The sequence below is a fragment of the Enhydra lutris genome, unplaced genomic scaffold (genome assembly GCF_002288905.1).
Source record: "Enhydra lutris kenyoni isolate GAN:26980312 unplaced genomic scaffold, ASM228890v2 scaffoldscaffold39, whole genome shotgun sequence".
Classification (NCBI taxonomy): Eukaryota; Metazoa; Chordata; class Mammalia; order Carnivora; family Mustelidae; genus Enhydra; species Enhydra lutris.
The window spans coordinates 13525538-13543356 of record NW_019154123.1 but is presented as its reverse complement, the minus strand read 5'-3'; the positions used below and the strand labels follow the sequence as shown (position 1 = coordinate 13543356).

At 42.9% G+C, this 17819-nt stretch overlaps 1 protein-coding gene across 1 annotated transcript in view; it reads right to left on the bottom strand.

Moving 5' to 3' along the window:
• LOC111154965 (collagen alpha-4(VI) chain-like) overlaps positions 1 to 17562 on the bottom strand; it is a 106176-nt gene extending 88614 nt beyond the window's left edge. The window contains exons 1-5 of the mRNA XM_022514923.1: positions 17487 to 17562; positions 13369 to 13971; positions 10409 to 10996; positions 9122 to 9727; positions 4427 to 5056 (exon numbers count right to left, since the gene is read on the bottom strand). Coding sequence (XP_022370631.1) covers positions 4427 to 5056; positions 9122 to 9727; positions 10409 to 10996; positions 13369 to 13971; positions 17487 to 17562 — 2503 coding nt within the window. The remainder of the gene's footprint in view (positions 1 to 4426; positions 5057 to 9121; positions 9728 to 10408; positions 10997 to 13368; positions 13972 to 17486) is intronic.
• Between the last annotated feature and the right edge of the window lie 257 nt (positions 17563 to 17819).

Below are 17819 nucleotides of genomic sequence, written 5' to 3'. Positions count from 1 at the left end.
CTACTCAGTAAGATTATAGTGAGGACTAAATCAGATCATATAAAAACAGCAGAGCTGATTATTAAAAATGAATAAGATCACCCATTGTCACACAGCAGATTCTTAAAAAAAAAAAAAAAAGACACATGATTTTCTTCTTGCACCACTCAGAAAATGTGGTCCAGCCTTGTGTTTCTAATCTCTAGACTCCCTTGCCTCAGGGAAGAATCAGGAGACTTTCCATGTTTCCTGCCTGAATGGGAAGTGGTCTGAGGTGGCAGATGGGCTCCCTTGGTCAGGCCTTTCACTTGGAAGGACCTTGGTCTGCATGATACATGGGACACACTTATAAAGTATTGTTTATCTGAATGAAGTTTAAAGGCAACTGGACATCCTGCACTGTACCTGACAATTCTAGTCTAGCGGGGCAGATATTGGAAGGCGGTGTGACTTGGAAGGGTGTGGAAAATAGTTATCTACCTCTCTGGTAGAGTGTTTGTTGAATTCTTGGAGACTCAAGGGGAAGTTATAGAAAAAGAAGGCAGAAATGCAGACCTTACCAGAAGCCATCACCCACTGATGACAGCTAGATGGCTTGCCCAAGTCTGCAAAAAAGATTATTGGGCAGGAAGAGGCATCTCTGGAGCCAGCCCCATGCAGCAGTCGTCCAAAGAGGCTCCACTGCAGTGCTGGGCCTTTGCACAGTCCAAAGGATCCCAGAGCCCTAAAGAGTGTCTGGCACTAGACATTCATGCCAATCTTGGCAGATGGAACTTCGAGGCAAGAGGGAAAAGAGAGAGAATAACTTTTATAGTGAGACTGTTATGCATCCATATCTATCACATATACAAAATGCTTAGCAGAGTCTGCCACAGAGCTGATGAGTAATAAATGGCAGATATTATAGTCATGATCTTATAAGACATTGTAAGTCATGATCTTATGGTCATCTGGGACAGATTTCTGGTAAAATTGCCCCAGCTTCCATTTACCTCTAACCACTCTAGATTTTGGACTGATTTTCCTGATTTCAGGTTTCATTTTAGCTGTTATGCAGTGTGGGAATGAAATCAACCCTCACCCCTTATGCTGTCTATGAATTAGAAAAGAGAAATGGAGGCTTCTTCTCCCCTTCTCCCCTACAGATTATAGGGAGTGGGTGCCCAAGGAAATGAAATTCATAACAATTTTGTTTCTCATTCCCATAACAGAGAAAGGGACCAAAAATACACGCCAAAGTGAAAGATGGGAATTTATTTAGATATTTTAAATCTCTAGACCTCGGCACAAGTAATACAAGAAATTACAAGATTATTTATTGATTGTTTAATAAAAAAAAAAAAGCTAAGTGATTTTCCCCTGAAGATACAATCACAGCCTTGAATTTTAAGTTAATTATCTACATTTCAAATAGTCAACTTCTTTCTATTATCCTGATTTGAATCTTAGAAATATTAGCATGGGTGGACAAAAATAGACAAATGAACAGACACAAAGATACTTAGGATAGCTGGTAAGTGGAAAATTAGGGACTTAAAATTCAGGCACTTTCACTCCAAGGTGTATATACTTAACTGCTATGTTTTCTCTGGTGTTTTTTTTTGAAACTGCATACATAGCAGGAGCTCTCCTACAAACTTCCTCTTAAGCAGCTCACCAGGTAACTGACTTCTTCCCTTCCTCCAGTCACACATGTGCAACTGTCCCTCAGAACGATGTATTACTTAAAATATAACCCCTGGAAGATTTTACTAGTTACCAAGCACATTTAGATATAGCTTTAAGAAAAACACATATTGGCAACAGGCCTTTGGGGGAAAGGACAATATACAACCTTGAAGCTGAGCAGCTGGAAATGCCCAGCTGGCTCAGGGCGGACGCCGCCTGCTTTCCTTTTCCGTTATCTCCCCTTTCTCCTCCCAAAAGTGCCTGTTGTTAGTTAGATGAGTCCTTTGAATGTGCTTGTTTAACTATAAAGTTTGCCCTCCTTCTTGTTTGTCCACAAGACATGTGACTAATGTTTGACCTTCATTGGCTCTTTTGTTGGTTATTGTTTCTATCTAATAAAAGTGAGACTGTGGAGTTGCTCGGGACAGCAGTATTTTCGACTGTTGTCCCCTGCTCCCTTTCTCTTGCAGCCGACTTGTTTGTGCCTAATTCCTCTTCCGTTCGCCGACTGAAAGAGGCACACATGAATGATGCTCCCACAATACACTGAGTGCCCTCCCCATGGGACCCCCAAGGGTAACACAACACAGTTCTGCTTAACTCAGTGGAAGATGTGAAAATTAATAAAGGGAGACTTCTCTAAAATGGAGATGGGAGAGCAGAAATGGGAACTCTCATGCCCTACCACTTGTCCATTTCAGTCCCCCACAGAAGAATCCTCAGCAGGAAAGAAACTATTATAGCCCCAACAGGAAAAGAATGAATAATGCATCTCCTATAAGAAATCAACTATCCCAGCAACTCAGCCAAGGGGAAGCTGCCATCACTCTGAGCTCTTGCATTTTTCTAATGGACTTTCATTCAAAACAATCCCTCCCAATTTCTTCCTTCTCAATAAAATAATATTCTTCTCCTTTGTTTGTTGGACTTGCCTACTGTTATTGCTAGAGCTTGCCTGTCCTGAATCACAGTTCTCTGCCATTCCCAAATTAACCCATTTTCACTGGTGAAGTAACAGACTGTTTTATTTGTAAAGTCAACAAAGAATAAGCCTACCAAGAATAATGTGGGTTTATGCTCAGCCTATGTATGGCAGTTTTGTTACTACAATTACACAACAAATCAAATATTGTACAAATCAATAGGATATGAGTGTGAATAAAAGGTTTATTATGTCTATGAAAACCAGGTTAACTGCTTAGACAAGATCCAACAAAGCAAATTATTTTAAAGGAAATTGTTGGTGTACCAGATAGCACTACAAAAACTGAATTTTTGAGACTACCAAAAATCAGGATTCTATACTCAAATTGTTTCAAAAGTGGCTAAGTTTTCTTCCCACTCTAAAGAAACTAGAAATTAGGGGCACCTGGGAGGCTCAGTGGGTTGAGTCTCTCTGCCTTAGGCTCAGGTCCAAATCTCAGGGTCCTGGGATCAAGCCCCGCATCAGGCTCTCTGCTCAGTGGGGAGCCTGCTTCCCCCATTCTCTCTGCCTGCCTCTCTGCCTACTTGTGATCTCTCTCTGTCAAACAAATAAATAAAATCTTTTAAAAAAATAAAGAAACTAGAAATTACACAAACTATACTATTGGATGTTTGATGAAGAAAACATACGGAAATCCAATCAGCAGGGCTCATTTTCAAAGAAGCCTTGGCTCTGCACAAAAGACTGGCAAATTAATGTTCATTTACATTTTAAGTTAAATTTTTTTTTAATTTCAAGAATATTCTTATCTTTTTAGAAATAATGTTCTGTTTCAAGAAAGTTAAGATTTAGTAAATCCATACTTACATCCCTAAGGCTTCTACTGTAAATTACATATTACATATATTTTCATCAAACTGATAAAAAAGGGGCACCTGGGTGGCTTAGTGGATTCAGTGTCTGCCTTCAGCTCAGGTCATGATCTCAGGGCCCTGAGACTGAGTCCCACACAGGACTCCTTGCTCAGCAGAAAGTCTGCTTCTCAGGCACCTGGGTGGCTCGGTCATTAAGCGTCTACCTTCAGCTCAGTTCATGATCTCAGGGTCCAGGATCAAGCCCCGCATCGGACTCCCTGCCCAGCAGGGAGCCTGCTTCTCCCTCTCCCTCCGCCCCTGCCCTTGCTGTAGTCTCTCTCTGTCTCTCTCTCACATCCTTCTTCCTTTCTCTCTCCCTCTCTCTCTCTCTCAAATAAATAAATAAATAAAATTTTTTTAAAAATTTTTTAAAAAGAGAAAGTCTGCTTTTCCCTCTCCCTCTGCCTGCCACTCCCCTTGCTTGTGCTCTCTCTCTCTCTCTGTCCAACAAATAAATAAAATCCTTTTTAAAATAAAAAATAAAAATAAATATTAAAAACTAATAAAAGGGATGAAGGCTAAGATAGGATGAGGGAGGAATATTCACTTTTTATTTCATATTCTTTTGCCCTGTTTGGAATCAAAACAAAAATAAGTTTTGTGGGTTTTTTTTTAAAGATTTTATTTATTTATTTGACAGAGAGAGACACGCAAAAGAGGGAACACAAGCAGGGGAAGTAGCAGAGGGAGAAGCAGGCTTCCCACTGAGCAGGGAGCCCAATGCTGGGCTTGATCCCAGGACCCTGGGATCATGACCTGAGCTGAACGCAGACACTTTACCAACTGAGCCACCCAGGCACCTCCTGAGTTCTTGTTTTTTAATAAACTGACTCCAAAATCTTTCCATTGTTGAGGAGTAGAGGAGGCAAGTATGTGGAACAAGCAGAGTGAAGATATTTAAAAAAAAAAAAAAGATCAAATTTGGAAAAGGTTCTCCTACCTTCTTGCAGATCCTGGCCCATCCCAGAAATGGAAACACTTCTGTCCACAGTCTCAGGGCAGAGCTGGTTCTTAATCTTGTTTCCCACAACAGAGAGTTGCAGAAAGGATTCCAGCAAGATGACATGCTTCCAAGGAGGATATGACGCTATAGTCTCCAGGTCCTTACTCTCTGAGGCAAGGTGGGTGCCCACCCCGTAGATGATAACCCCTGCCTTACGGAGGAGTGAAGCTGGCTTGGACAACTCATCTTGGGAGAAGCCTTCCGTGATAACCACCGCCATCTGCTGCACACCGTGCTTGGACCGCCTGCCCTTTTCCTCAATGAAAACCTGATTCCTTAGGAACTCCAAAGCAGCTCCAGTCTGGGTCCTTCCACTTCTTCTCCGGTAGATTAATTTGTCCAAATACTCCAAGATTTGGGCTGGGTTCTGAAATGCATCCAGGGAAAACTCCAGTCGTGGTTTCTCACTGTAAAAGACCAAGCCAATTCTCACACCATCTGGATGAACGTTTAGAGAGCTGACAGTGGTCTTTAAGAAGTTGACAACTTGTTGGAAATTTGATTGCCTGTCCCAACTGAATTCCTCAATGAGAAAGACCAAATCAGTGGGGATAGTTGTCGGACATGCTATAAACAAAAACAGAAAGAAGGACTTTAGCATGAGAACAGAGTAATAAAGACAATATACTCATTTGGTATCATGTTATATTTTTATGTTGTACTATGCTATCTTTTTATATACTGTAATAATATATTTAGTATTATAAACTCTAAAAGTATATCATACTAATTTATATGAATGGGTTTTAGAATTTAGTGGAAGTTTTATGAGCAGTATTTGGCATGATGGTCAAAGAACATCACAGGTTTCGTACTTATCACAGAATTTTTCACTGGGAAGAGTATTCACATCACTTGCAAAATATGTAAATATGTGAATATCCACAAGAAGTGCTTTAAGATCATTTTTTCAATTCGTCAATGTCCATTAGAAACATCTGAGCCTGCCTCGACTAGTTTTTTTTTTCCCTTCATTTTTCTAGTTGCAGGAAACACTGAATCAAATTCTCTATTATAGGCCTAAAACCTCCTTGACTTAATAATTTTTCCTCTCAGTACAGATGCAGATAAGAGATTGTGACTATTAACTTGTGCATCTTTCTCTGAAAAATCTCATTCAACAGAGGCAACATGAAATGTTGCGATTGCCTATGAAAAGTCTTTGTCCACAAATTGGGCTAACTGTCTTTTTCATTCTGCTATAAAAGAGCCTTTGCCTGAACCTACCTCAAATGGGAGCATGGAGCTGTACCTGCCTAAACTCCCTTCCAAGAGGAGTGCAGACCCTCCCTCCAAATTTAAGATTTTGCCTGCCTAACGCAGGGAAACCCACTGTGTCCACATACATATGAACCTATGTCCTATGTCCACATACATATGAACCTAACACAGAACCAAAATCACCCATACAAAAGGCTGAAGCCAAGGTATAGAGAGCGGCATCCTGTTAAATAATGTTTAGAGAGAGGGCACCTGGGTGGCTCAGTGGGTTAAAGCCTCTGTCTTCGGCTCAGGTCATGATCCCAGGATCCTGGGATAGAGTCCCGCATCGGGCTCTCTGCTCAGCAGGGAGCCTGCTTCCTCCTCTCTCTCTGCCTGCCTCTCTGCCTACTTCTGATCTCTGTCTGTCAAATAAATAAATAAAATCTTTTTAAAAAAATGTTTAGAGAGACAACAATCACCTTTTGACTCACCTTTGGCCTCTCACGATCCTGTGATTTCCCTTTTTTATAACGACCCTCAAATAATCCTAGATTTAAAGAGTGTTGCCCCCTGATTTTGCCAAGTCTAAAACATGTTCTATAGAAACTCCAAAGCATCTTTGACTTCTCCCTTCCTTCATCTGCTGGTACCAAGTGCTACTACAGATGACCCTCGACCAACATGGGTTTGCCCTATGATGGTCCTCTTATACACATGGGATTTCTTTTTAAGAGTTGGAACCAAAAGCCACAAGGCATTTATTTACAACTGCTGATCCAAGTCTCTAGGGACACAATCAAAGGTGCCTACTAGCTTCTGAGTATGAAGGAGGCCCGCCAAGGCTGTCAGTTGCCCCTGGGGCCCTGGGACTCGGTAGGGCTGCAGGTTGCCCTGTGTGTCCATGGGGTGGTTGGGTAAAGTGCCAGGGTTGGGGCAGGAGGCTGGGCTGAAGCAGAGGAACATGCCTAGAGGTCAGGGACAGCACTGGGCAGGAAACCCTGAGCTCCTGGTGTACCCACACCCTCCCACTTGGCTCTCCACTCACCAGGGTTTACCCACACCCTCCCACTTGGCTCTCCACTCACCAGGGTCTCAGACAGACCCCTTTCCATTGTGGTGCCCCTCCCCTCCACCTTCCAGAAGCCAGTGCACTCATGGCGGGCCACATCTGCCCATTTCCACAGGCTAGTGCTACAGCCCCAGGCCAATAGGGCAGCTATACTACACCTCAAGGTTACTGCCACCAGCCACAGGCCCACCTGGCAGCTGCCTCCACCAACTGAAAACCACCAGGCTGTAGGACATCGCCATCTCCATGCCAAGCCTAACCTGTGCAGCCCTGGCTCAGCCTGCCTGTATGCGGATTTGTTGCAATAAATGTATGTACAGTACTATAAAAGTATTTTCTCATCGTTATGATTTTCTTAATAGCATTTTTCTCTTCTCTGGCTTACTTTATTGAAGAATGCAATATATGATACATATAACATACAAAAATGTGTTAATCCACTGTTTAAGCTATCCGTAAGCTTTCTGATCAACAGTATGCTATTAGTAGTTATGTTTGGGGGAAGTCAAAATTTATATGGAGATTTTTAGCTGTGGGGGTGGGGTAAGGGCCCCTAATTCCTGAGTTGTTCAAGGGTCAACTGTATTTTTCTTTCAAGTTGTCTTCAAGATTCATTCCTTTTCCTCATTATCAAAGCCAGCATTGGTCTTGACCCAGGTAGCTCCTCCATATGTGGATAGATGACAGCTCAGCTTTACAGTCTTTCTGAGTCTGAGGTGTTGTGTGGAACTCAGCCTGCCTCTTGAAGCCTTCCTTTAAGACCATTTCGGTCATGTTATTTTTCCTGCCTAAAAGCCTACAGTTACTTCCCCTGGCCTTTAGGACCCTTGGGGTCCATCCTACCTCATCAGTTTCATCTCTCACTACCTCTCATTACCTCTCACTACCCTCCCCCTCCTCCAATCAGCTCCATTTTTTCATTTTCTTCCGCATTTATCCAGCCTATTTCCACTTCCACTTTCCACTTACTGAAGGTCTTCCCCTTCCCAAGAAGGCTCTTCCCTTTTCCCTGTATATTAAGACCATACCCATTATTGATGAACCAACACAATTCTGCCCAGGTCAGATTCTCCATTACCTACCCCCCTTCTATTCTACTTTTACTTAATATAATGTCTTTAAAGTGCTTCTTAGTTCCTTATTATCTGTGCTTGGATTTTCCTCATCTTGTCTCACATATGTTGGTCTCTCTGACTATAAAATGCAAAGGACTTTCAACCTCTACATGTTGAGAGGTCTGGGCAGAGCTCTGATAATTCAGAGAAGAAGGGATTTATCATTTCTGTTGTGAAGATCAACCAGAAGCTCTGCCAAGAAGATAACAACTAAAGGATGAAGTTTTGCCTGTGGGCATCTAGGCTGGTGGTCCAATGCATTCAAGGACAGAGACAGTGGTGGGAAAGTATGGCACGTATATAGCAAATGGTGAGTAGTTCAGCTTGGCTAATGGTTAGAACATATAAAGGGACTTAGCAGGAGATAAGGTTCAACGGTTCTCATCCCCAGGGGACATTTTGAAATATATGAGAATGTTTTGAATTGTCATTGGAGATGCTGTTGTCAGGGACCAGGAATGCTAGACCTCTGACAGTGCACAGTACAATCCTACACTATGAATGTCTCCCTCAAAATGTTAATAACACCTCCCTTAAGCATTTTGAACACCAGCTTCTCTGGGGAGAAGTCTGAATTCTCCTTCTCCTAGAAAAGGCATATGGTAACTTGAATTATTGTTCAGAGATATTAACTCCCTACATCTCACTTCCATGGGAGAAATATACTTTCTTATTCCATTGATGATGACATGACTATATGACTTGCTCGGCCAATGGGATGTTAGCAGATGATGAAGCAGAGGTTTTAAAAGTGCTTATGTAATTAGGTTTTCTCTCTTGCACCCCTGCAGTTACCATGGAAATAATGTGCCCAGACTGGCCTAGTAATTACAGGAGGAAGATAAGAGCTATGGAGCAGAGCCAAATGTAGATCAACCAACCCTCAGCCAAATCTCAAATCTGTGAAAAAGCCCAGGGAAGATCAGCAAAACCATTCAGTTGAGCCCAACAAAGATTAGTTGATCCCCAGCAGATCAGCAAAAATAAATGATTCTTTTTGGCCACTGACTTTTTGGATGGCTTCTTCCGCAGGCTCGCTGTGATCGTAGTTAACTAAAACATGATATGTGCCTGAGGAAACCCCATGCCGCCTCCTCTTCCCCATCCACTGGTGCTGGTATCCCAGTACTGAGGAATCCAGAATTCTCCCCTTCTCTGCTCTTCCCCAGAGTTTCTTTTTTTCTTTTCTCCCCCAGAGTTTCTGAGACCTCCCAGTGGCTGACACATGTAGGAACCAAATCTTACCTACTACAGGCTCCTTCTCAGATGTAATCCCAAACCCAGGCTGCCTGGTCCCTTGGATCACCACACCCACATCTTGCATCAACTGTCTGATTCCATCTTGTCCTTCCATCTCATATACAAGGGGTGTAGTTGCCATCCCCTCCAGTTCTCTCCTGTCAAAGTCCTGGACACCCACAGACATGACTTTCACGCCTTTCTCCCTCAATTTCTGTGCGGCATCCCAGACCTCATCCTCAGATTTGCCTGAGGTCATGACCACTGCATACTGGGGAACACCCTGGAGAAACCGGTTTCCCGCTGCCTCCTGGAAGAAGGTCTGATGAAGGTATCGCAGGGCTTTGCCTGTCCTTCTGGAGCCACCTCGGGGCAAAAAGTGGTCACGGATGTGAGCAGTCATCTCATCCCGGGTCTGGTAGGTATTGAGCAAAAATTCGGTATGACCTTGACCACCATACTGAGCCAGCCCAATCTGGTACTTGTTCCTGCCAACATCCAGGAGGTCAACCACTCTGGAGATGAAATTCTGCATCCACTGGAAACTGGCCCATGATGTGCCCTGTGAGGTGTCGGCAAGAAAGACCACATCTGCATAAACCTGGGAGAATTCTGGAATTAAAGAAAGGAGGAAGAAGGCAAAGACATAGAAGAGAAAGTAAATCAAATCAAGATCTCACGAAAACTGAATACAAGCCTGCAGGAAATATAAGAGGGAGAGTACTGTATTTATGTAACAATGTACATATTCTACTTCACCTCCTCCTCGGTGTGAGCCTTTCACAAGACTCTCCCTCTTGCACCCTGCTGCCTTTGTTGTCTGTTTTATTACACTAAAGCACCTCTTGCCAGCAATGGAAGAGGCAAGGGAAATGGACATATATGGAGGAGTTATTTTGTGTTAGCTATTTTTATACTCATTTGATTTAGTCTCCAAAAACCATCCTACTAGGCAAGTGTTATTATCTTCACTGTACAGATGAGAACATTGATGTGAAGAAGTAAAGCTGCTCTACACTCACCTAACTAGAAAGTGGCACAGGCAGGATCAAGAACATAGGTCTTCTGGACTTCCTCTGGACAACATGGCAAGACGTCCTTTTCTACCCATGAAAACTGTGCTCATTGTTCAACCCCCAGCTCTGAGGTTCCTTCACTTAGGAAGTCCCCCCAGGTTCTCCAGTGATGGCAGCCAGCTCATTCTCCTGCCCTCTCACTACACTCAGTGTGTCCTAGCTCATACTGTATTTAAGTGTCCTGGTCAGAATATTAGGCTTTGACACCCCTTCTTACCTCTTATCTTACCCTCCACTGTGGAGCACAGAGTCTGAAGAATGCTTCCTGAGAAATCCTGAAGGGTGTTAAAGTTTTCGATGTTGAAGAGATACTTTTCAAATGGCTCACTAGCTATTTTTTCCAATTCCTGGACATCCTGAACATTGACCCCTACCACATACACAACCACTCCATCTTCTTTTAATTTGTTGGCTGCCTCCTGGACTTCATCATTTGACTCCCCATCTGTCACCAGGATAACTATCTGAGGAACCCCATCCTTGGCCCGGCTGCCAGCTGCCTCAGTCAAATAGCGTATCCTGATAAACTCCAGGGCACTTCCTGTGTTTGTGTCTCCTGTACGGTAGGGAAGATTCTGGATCTGCTCCAGGACCACACTCTTCAGAGGGTATTGGTTCAGCTGAAAGGCTGGGTATATGTTGTCATTATACTGAGCAAGTCCCACTCGGACCTGGTCACTGGTGATGTCAAGCCCCAAAACCACAGAATAAAGGAAGTTCTTCACTTTCTGGAAGTTCTGGGGTCCAATGCTGGTTGAGCTGTCTACTAGGAAGACAATGTCTGCTAGGACTGCCTCTCTGCAAGCTGCAAGAAAGAAGACAAAATCTTGGAGTCACTCAAAATGCTTGGAACTAATGGGGCAGAATGGTACACAGAAAGGAGAGTAGGGCCAATCAGACTATACTCTGTGGCCTTCAGACACCCTAAATGACAGTGCTCAGAGAAGTAACAACATTCCCTGTGCCTTTCCTTCCCTCAACTCCATCATCTCCCAAGGGTTCTGTCTTGTTCTACTGATATGTCCAATCTTGGAACTCACTTGGACATCCCTTGAATCTCATAAAGAAGAAAACCCCTTCTATAAAGGGGTATGTGTAGCAGTATGCTGAGAAAGGAGTTGTCCTCTTTCCAGTGATAATAAACTTCATCTCTACAAGTGTGCTGGTACCAACAGGTCAGAAAGCTGGAATGTGTCCTGTGTTTCATTATATACATCATTGTAGCTCTACCACATAGAGCCTTGTGATCTATTTATCAACCACCTTTCAAAGACTCGGTTTTCTTCTCCACAGCACTGAAACCTTTATACCAGCCCTCACACTCTCAAAGGGTTGTTTTGAGGATAAAATAAGATAATCTATTGTAGCAGACATTATTTGTGCTCTGCCCAAGTTCTTTTGAATTCCTTTTCACCATTTCTGTACACTGTTCATAGGAGGACTTCCCTTCAGCTGCTGGAGCTGCTTTGCCTACATATATGAAAGCCTAGCTGAAGCATAATTTATATTTCTGAGTTCTCCTCTAGAATCAAGCTAAAACTACCCTCTGATTGCCTGAGATTACATTCCTCCTTTCTTTCCTCTACCTCTCTATCTTGCACCCCCCACATCCTTACCAATCTCTTGGGAGATCTTCCATAATAAATAATGTATATCCAAATCCTTGCTTCAAGCTCTGCTTCTGGGGAATGCAATCTACAACACTTGTCCTATTGGAATGGATCTGGTCTTAAAAACCTGGGACCAAATCCTAGCTGTGCCATCCAGTTATGTTACCTTTGCCCTCAGTTTCCTCACTTTAAAAATGCAAATAATAATACCAGTTGCCTCACATATCTATGTAAAAGTAAATACCAATTACCCTACATATCATACACATCCCCATGGGTCTAACAAAGAATCACCTTGCATATGTATCTATCAGTCAGAAGGGCAATGTAAACAAGTTTGTCAAATAGTATAGTACCAAGCAAATGGTATTTAGTATTACTAGGTATTTAAAACCTTTTTGTAAACCCTAGAGTGATACACAAAAACAAGGTATATGATTTGGCTGTACAAATGCAATACTACCACCACACACCTGCAGCATCAAATGGGTAAAAAGCTTCAACACTTCTTCCAATTTACCTACGTTATGTAGAAATGCCAAAATAATGAATAAGTAATGAAGGCTCTATCCTCTTATGCATTTTGATGAAAACCACCAGCAAGCTTCTCTTCCTCTGCTCAAAGTTCCTTGTTTTCTCATAGAATTAAGTAATAAACTCCTAAAGGATTTCTGCAAGTCTCTACCCCATCACCACCAACAGAAGTACAAAGCTAATGACAGTTCATCATGGCTAATGGCCATAATGCTATCACCTCTGATGGGCTGAAAACTAGGATAAGCACCCGACTTACATAATTTTATTTAATGACTTCAACAACTTTCTGAGGCAGGTACTACCATCCTAGGAAGAAAATTTAGATTCAGGGAGATAAAGTAACTTGTTCGAATTGACACCATTAAGAAGTGGAGGACTGGGATTTGAGCCCAGACCTTACTTTTCCCTAAATTCATCCTCATAACCAATACTTTATACCAACACAGTGGCAATAAAATAAGCAAGCTTCCTAGAGGATCTACTGCTGCTCTCTCTTCCTCAGTCCCCCACCCAGGCAACATGGATAAGTTAATCCAGGAAGAATATCATTCTAAGAACAAATATTCTTCTTCCAAAAACAACTTCCATTACATCTGCTTAGAGAACCAGCATATGGCCCACAGGATTTATTTAAAAAGTTGCTAAGTCTCAGGATGCCTGAGTGGTTCAGTGGGTTAAGCCTCTGCTTGCAGCTCAGGTCATGATCTCAGGGTCCTGGGATCGAGTTCCACATCGGGCTCTTTGCTCAGGGGGGAGCCTGCGTCCCCTCTCTCTCTGCCAGCCTCTCTGCCTACTTGGGATCTTTCTGTCAAATAAATAAATAAAAATCTTTAAGAAAAAAAAAAGTTGCTAAGTCTCTGGTCAATGATTGGAGAGGAGATTTGGGTACAGATAGTTTAGTGAGATTGTAATATTAAAATTCAACATACACACATAAGGAAAATAAGGACAGTGGGAGAGATGAAGAAGAGATAAAGCTTTGAGTCCTGTGACTTCTAGATCAGAAACAAGAAGGGGAAATTCTCTGTACCTGGAAAGACGTCATCAGCAGGTTGAGCTGCCTTTGCCAAAGTATCACACAGCTGTTGCCGCAGCTTCTGAGCGTGACTGCCCAGATCAGAGAATCTGGGAACAAAAGAAGCGAACTTCTCCTCCGGACTGCTCGCAATCTCCTTGAGCTCCGCCAAAACTGCATCTTTGACACCAACGGTAAAAATGTGGACGCCGGCCCTCTTTAGGGCCTGGGCAGCTTCCCGAACACGGTCCTCAGTGGGGCTGCTGCTGATCACCATGGCCACCTGAGGCACGCCCTGGGTTGCCCGACTCCCTGCTATTATCTGGAAGTGCTCATCTAGAAGGACCTGCAGGGCCAGGCCCAACCTGTGGCCCCCAGGCCTAAACTGAAACCTCTGAATTTGTTTCAACACATCGCTTTTGCGGGGGTAAGAGGAAAGTAGGAATTCGGAATGGAGCTGGTCACCATACTGAGCCAGCCCCACGCGGACAGACTCTTTGCTGACATTGAAGCTGTTTACCATGATGTACAAGAAGTTCCGCACGCTGCGGGTATGTTGGGGGTTGATGTTGGCGTCCACTAGAAACACGACATCTCCCACGGATGCCTCCCTGCAGACTGGGGAAGAGAGTCAGTTCAAGATAAAACAGCACAAAATTGACAGCAACCAGCTGTGACTCTATCTCTCCCCACTTGTTGCCTTCACAGCCCACAGATCTGCCTGCACAACTCTTTGACAATTGCTAATATGCACAGCCTAAGCATATCGTCATCTTTCTTTGCCTCCTCATGGCCACCATCTACCCTTGTTCACTAGCCACTCTGTTTCATTCCAACAGATATCTGATCCCTACAGTGAGATCCCTGATTATGGCCCTCCACCCATCCCTTAAATTTAATAAAAGAAAATACTTTCAACCAGTAGAGGATGTATTGTTGCCCCACCTAGATCTTTGCTGACTGGCACACCTGTGCCCCAGCTGCTTCAAGTGCTACAGTTAACTGCTTCCCTCTGACACTTTGTCTAGAGACCTGTCCGTGGCTGTAGTGAGCAGAGAAACCACATATGGAGACACCTGGAAATTTATACCACCTTGGTGGCCAATGGCCAATCATATGGTGTCACAAGTACCTAGCCACCTTGCCTTGACTGAAACAACTCCAGTGCCATTTACGTTCCAGCATCTTCCATGGCTCAGGCCAAGGCTGGATGTTAGCTGAGACTACGTCCTTGCTTGGCTTCTTCACCCCCAGCCTATCTCACTTCTCTTATTCCCTTACAGGTTGTTCTGAAGAGTATTCCCTCACAATAACATGTTCACCAAATCCCTTCCAGGCTCTGCATCTAGAGAACCTGACCTAAGACCTCTGCTTTCTAGCTTTGACCCCGGCATTCCTTAGCTACCACCAGCCCCTTTCAGTTTTATCTTCTGGCATTACCATAAGTGTGGCTCCCACTTGTCCGTTGGCTCCCTGAACTCAAGCCTGCACTATACACCACGTCTCCCAAACCCAGTTCTAACCCCAGAAATCACAACCCCAACAGTGACCAGAGTGAGTGTCACTCCAGCTGGGCCCACCCTGGCCTCCAGCATGGAAGGGATCAGACACCAGGTGGCTGCAGGACTGGGGCCAAGAGCTCATCTTTCTGCTTCTCAGATTGCATCTCTCTATGATAAGGGTTTGACCAGATGACCTGGTCTCTTCCAACTCAAACATTGCACTGCTGTGGCAAGAAGTAAATGCATGGATTGAACACTGTGCTTGTGGGGACCAAAAGAAGCGAAGAGGTGATTATGAGCTCCTTGTTCATCAGTAACTGGCATGACTTTTCCCCCACACTTGGCAACTTGATTGTCCATGATGATGGTAGGAGAACCCATAAATCAGCGATAAGAGAGAAGAGAAACAAAACAGAAACTAGCTGAAGAGGATGTTAGTTTCAAGTGGTTCAACAACCAGCGGATGATTATCCCACGCTGATTAAATACATCTTGTATTTGATCTTCTGTCTGGAGGGTTAAAATACTGGCTGGGCCTGGCCCTGTACATACTGTCCCCTCTCCACTTGGCTCTCCATGGTCCAGGCTCCTTAGTCCAAGTTCTCACAGCTGCCATGTGGCCCCTACATGCTCTTCCATCTGCTGAGTTTCTTTCTCTCTCTTTCTTTTTTTTTTTTATAAATTCTCATAGAATCGTGTTCATTTTTCCCATTTTTTAATGTAACATTCATCAATGTGCTTATTCAACTAATAGCAATCTCCCCAACTAGAGAGTGGGCTCTGTGCAAACTGATACCCTATCTTTTGTTTGTTTGTCCATCACTCGGGTGTCTAGCATAGTCACCCAGAAAAATATCCAAGGAAGGAAATATTTGGAAAAGAGGGGAGGAGAGAAGGAGGGACAAAGGGAGAAGATATCTCTTATAAGAATGGAAATATTGAACATTAATGAAACCAAATAAGGGAATCAGAAAATTTTAGAGCTAGAAAGAATCCTGTGAGATTATATAATACAATACCATAGCCACTAGGTACATGTGGTGATTGAGCACTTGGAATGTAGCTAGCACAAATGAGAAAATAAATTTTAATTTTTACTGAATTTTAATCTAATTTAAATAGTCACATATAGCTAATGGCCACCGTATTGAAAAATGCAGGTATAGGGGTGCCTGGGTGGCTCAGTCTGTTAAGCATCTGCTTTTAGCTCAGGTCGTGATCCCAGGGTCCTGGGATCGAGTTCCACCCACACTGGGCTCCCTGCTCAGCAGGTAGTCTGCTTCTCCCTCTCCAACCCCCTCTCCACTCCCCTCCCTGCTTGTGCTCTCTCACTCTCTCTCTAATAAATAAATAACGTTTTTTTAAAAATGAAAAATGCAAGTGTAGAAGAATGAATCCAGTTTGTCCACCTCACAGATAAGGACAATAAGACCTAGAAAGGCAAATTACTCACATATATCAGTTAGAACAGACCAGTTAGAAACCAGGTCTCCTGACATCCAGGACTGCCATAAAGAAGATTAAATTAAAAGTCTATATTATAGAAAGGCAAAGACCCTATAAGAGTTTAGGCAGAGAAGGGCTGACAAAGAGTGGTGTGCTCCAGAGACACTAAATCACTTTAAGTTTCCAGAGTCCCACTTCTCAGAAGTTTGCCTAATCTTGGTCATAAAGCCAAGTGGAATCATGATTATTGAAAAGGCAGATGGACCTTTAAGCGTTATTTCCCTTTGGCTCTCCAGAATGCAATGCCGTGTAGGGATGACTGAGTGTTTTGTCCTCTTTACAACTCTTTCAGAGGAGATAAACACAGACATGAGAGTGTTGCCCTGATCTTTCCAATCAGGAGAAAATTCACAGTTGTGGAACGGTTTTCCAGGCAAATAAGTATGGGTTCCAGACGTACACCTGGAGAGATGTATTGCATTTTTATACATCGTTCCTTTTCTTAACCCCTCCACCAGCCCTTTGTCATTTTAGAAGGTGTTTGAAACATGAAAAGACAGACTGTCACAGCTTCTGTTCCCAATAGCGGGAAGTCAGAACTGGAGGGAAAATTTAGAGAGCTGCATGTGTTGTTTTTTTTCCCCCCCAACAATTGTATTGTGTAATTATATATAAATATTTAAACCTCAATATTGTCTCAGTGGGGCTTCAGGCTACTCAAACAATCTTTTCTTCCTGAGACTTTCATCGTGAAAAGTCACAACAATCTGTTAAAATGACTGCAAAACAAATACAAAGGTGTCACTGGCGTTTAGTGAAGCGATCCATCTTGTGATGACAATTACGTCTCAGAACAGCTCTGCCAAAGGAGACAAAGCAAAATGCAGAGTCAAGAGAATAGGTCTGTGTTTACAGAAGCATTTGAGAGCCTGGAAATGCATTCAGAAGTATAGCATTTTTTCATAGCTTTTTTTTTTTTTTTTGTCATTTGAGGCTTAGCTTTGAAAAAAAAAAAAATCATGTGCCCACTGCTCCCTAAAAGCTTCTAGATTCTAAGCTCTCCTGAAAAGAAGCATTTCCCTTCCATTGATTATAAAGCTTCTGTACTATTTTCTTTTAAGACAGTCACTACCATAGGTCCCCGGGAAGGTCATCATTTCTAGCTTAGAGAATCCAATGCATTACCAATTCTCTGTGACTTGATGAAGCCAAAACTAGCTGCAAGAAAGATGAACTCCCAAAATGCCTTCCAAGTTTCCATTCTGGATATGGACCTAGGGAGGGAAAAAAAAAAAAAACCTCATAATTAAAATTCTGTCTTCATATGTTTAAAATGAGTGCATCATGTCATATGTTAATTATATCTCAAAAAGTTGAATTTTAAATATATATATATATATAAAAACATGTCTTTCCCCAGACTAATGGAAACTTGATTAAAAAAATAAATAAATAAAGGGCTTGTTGCTACATTGTTTCAATTATGCAAGGAAGATGGTCTTGCTGACCCAGCTCAGG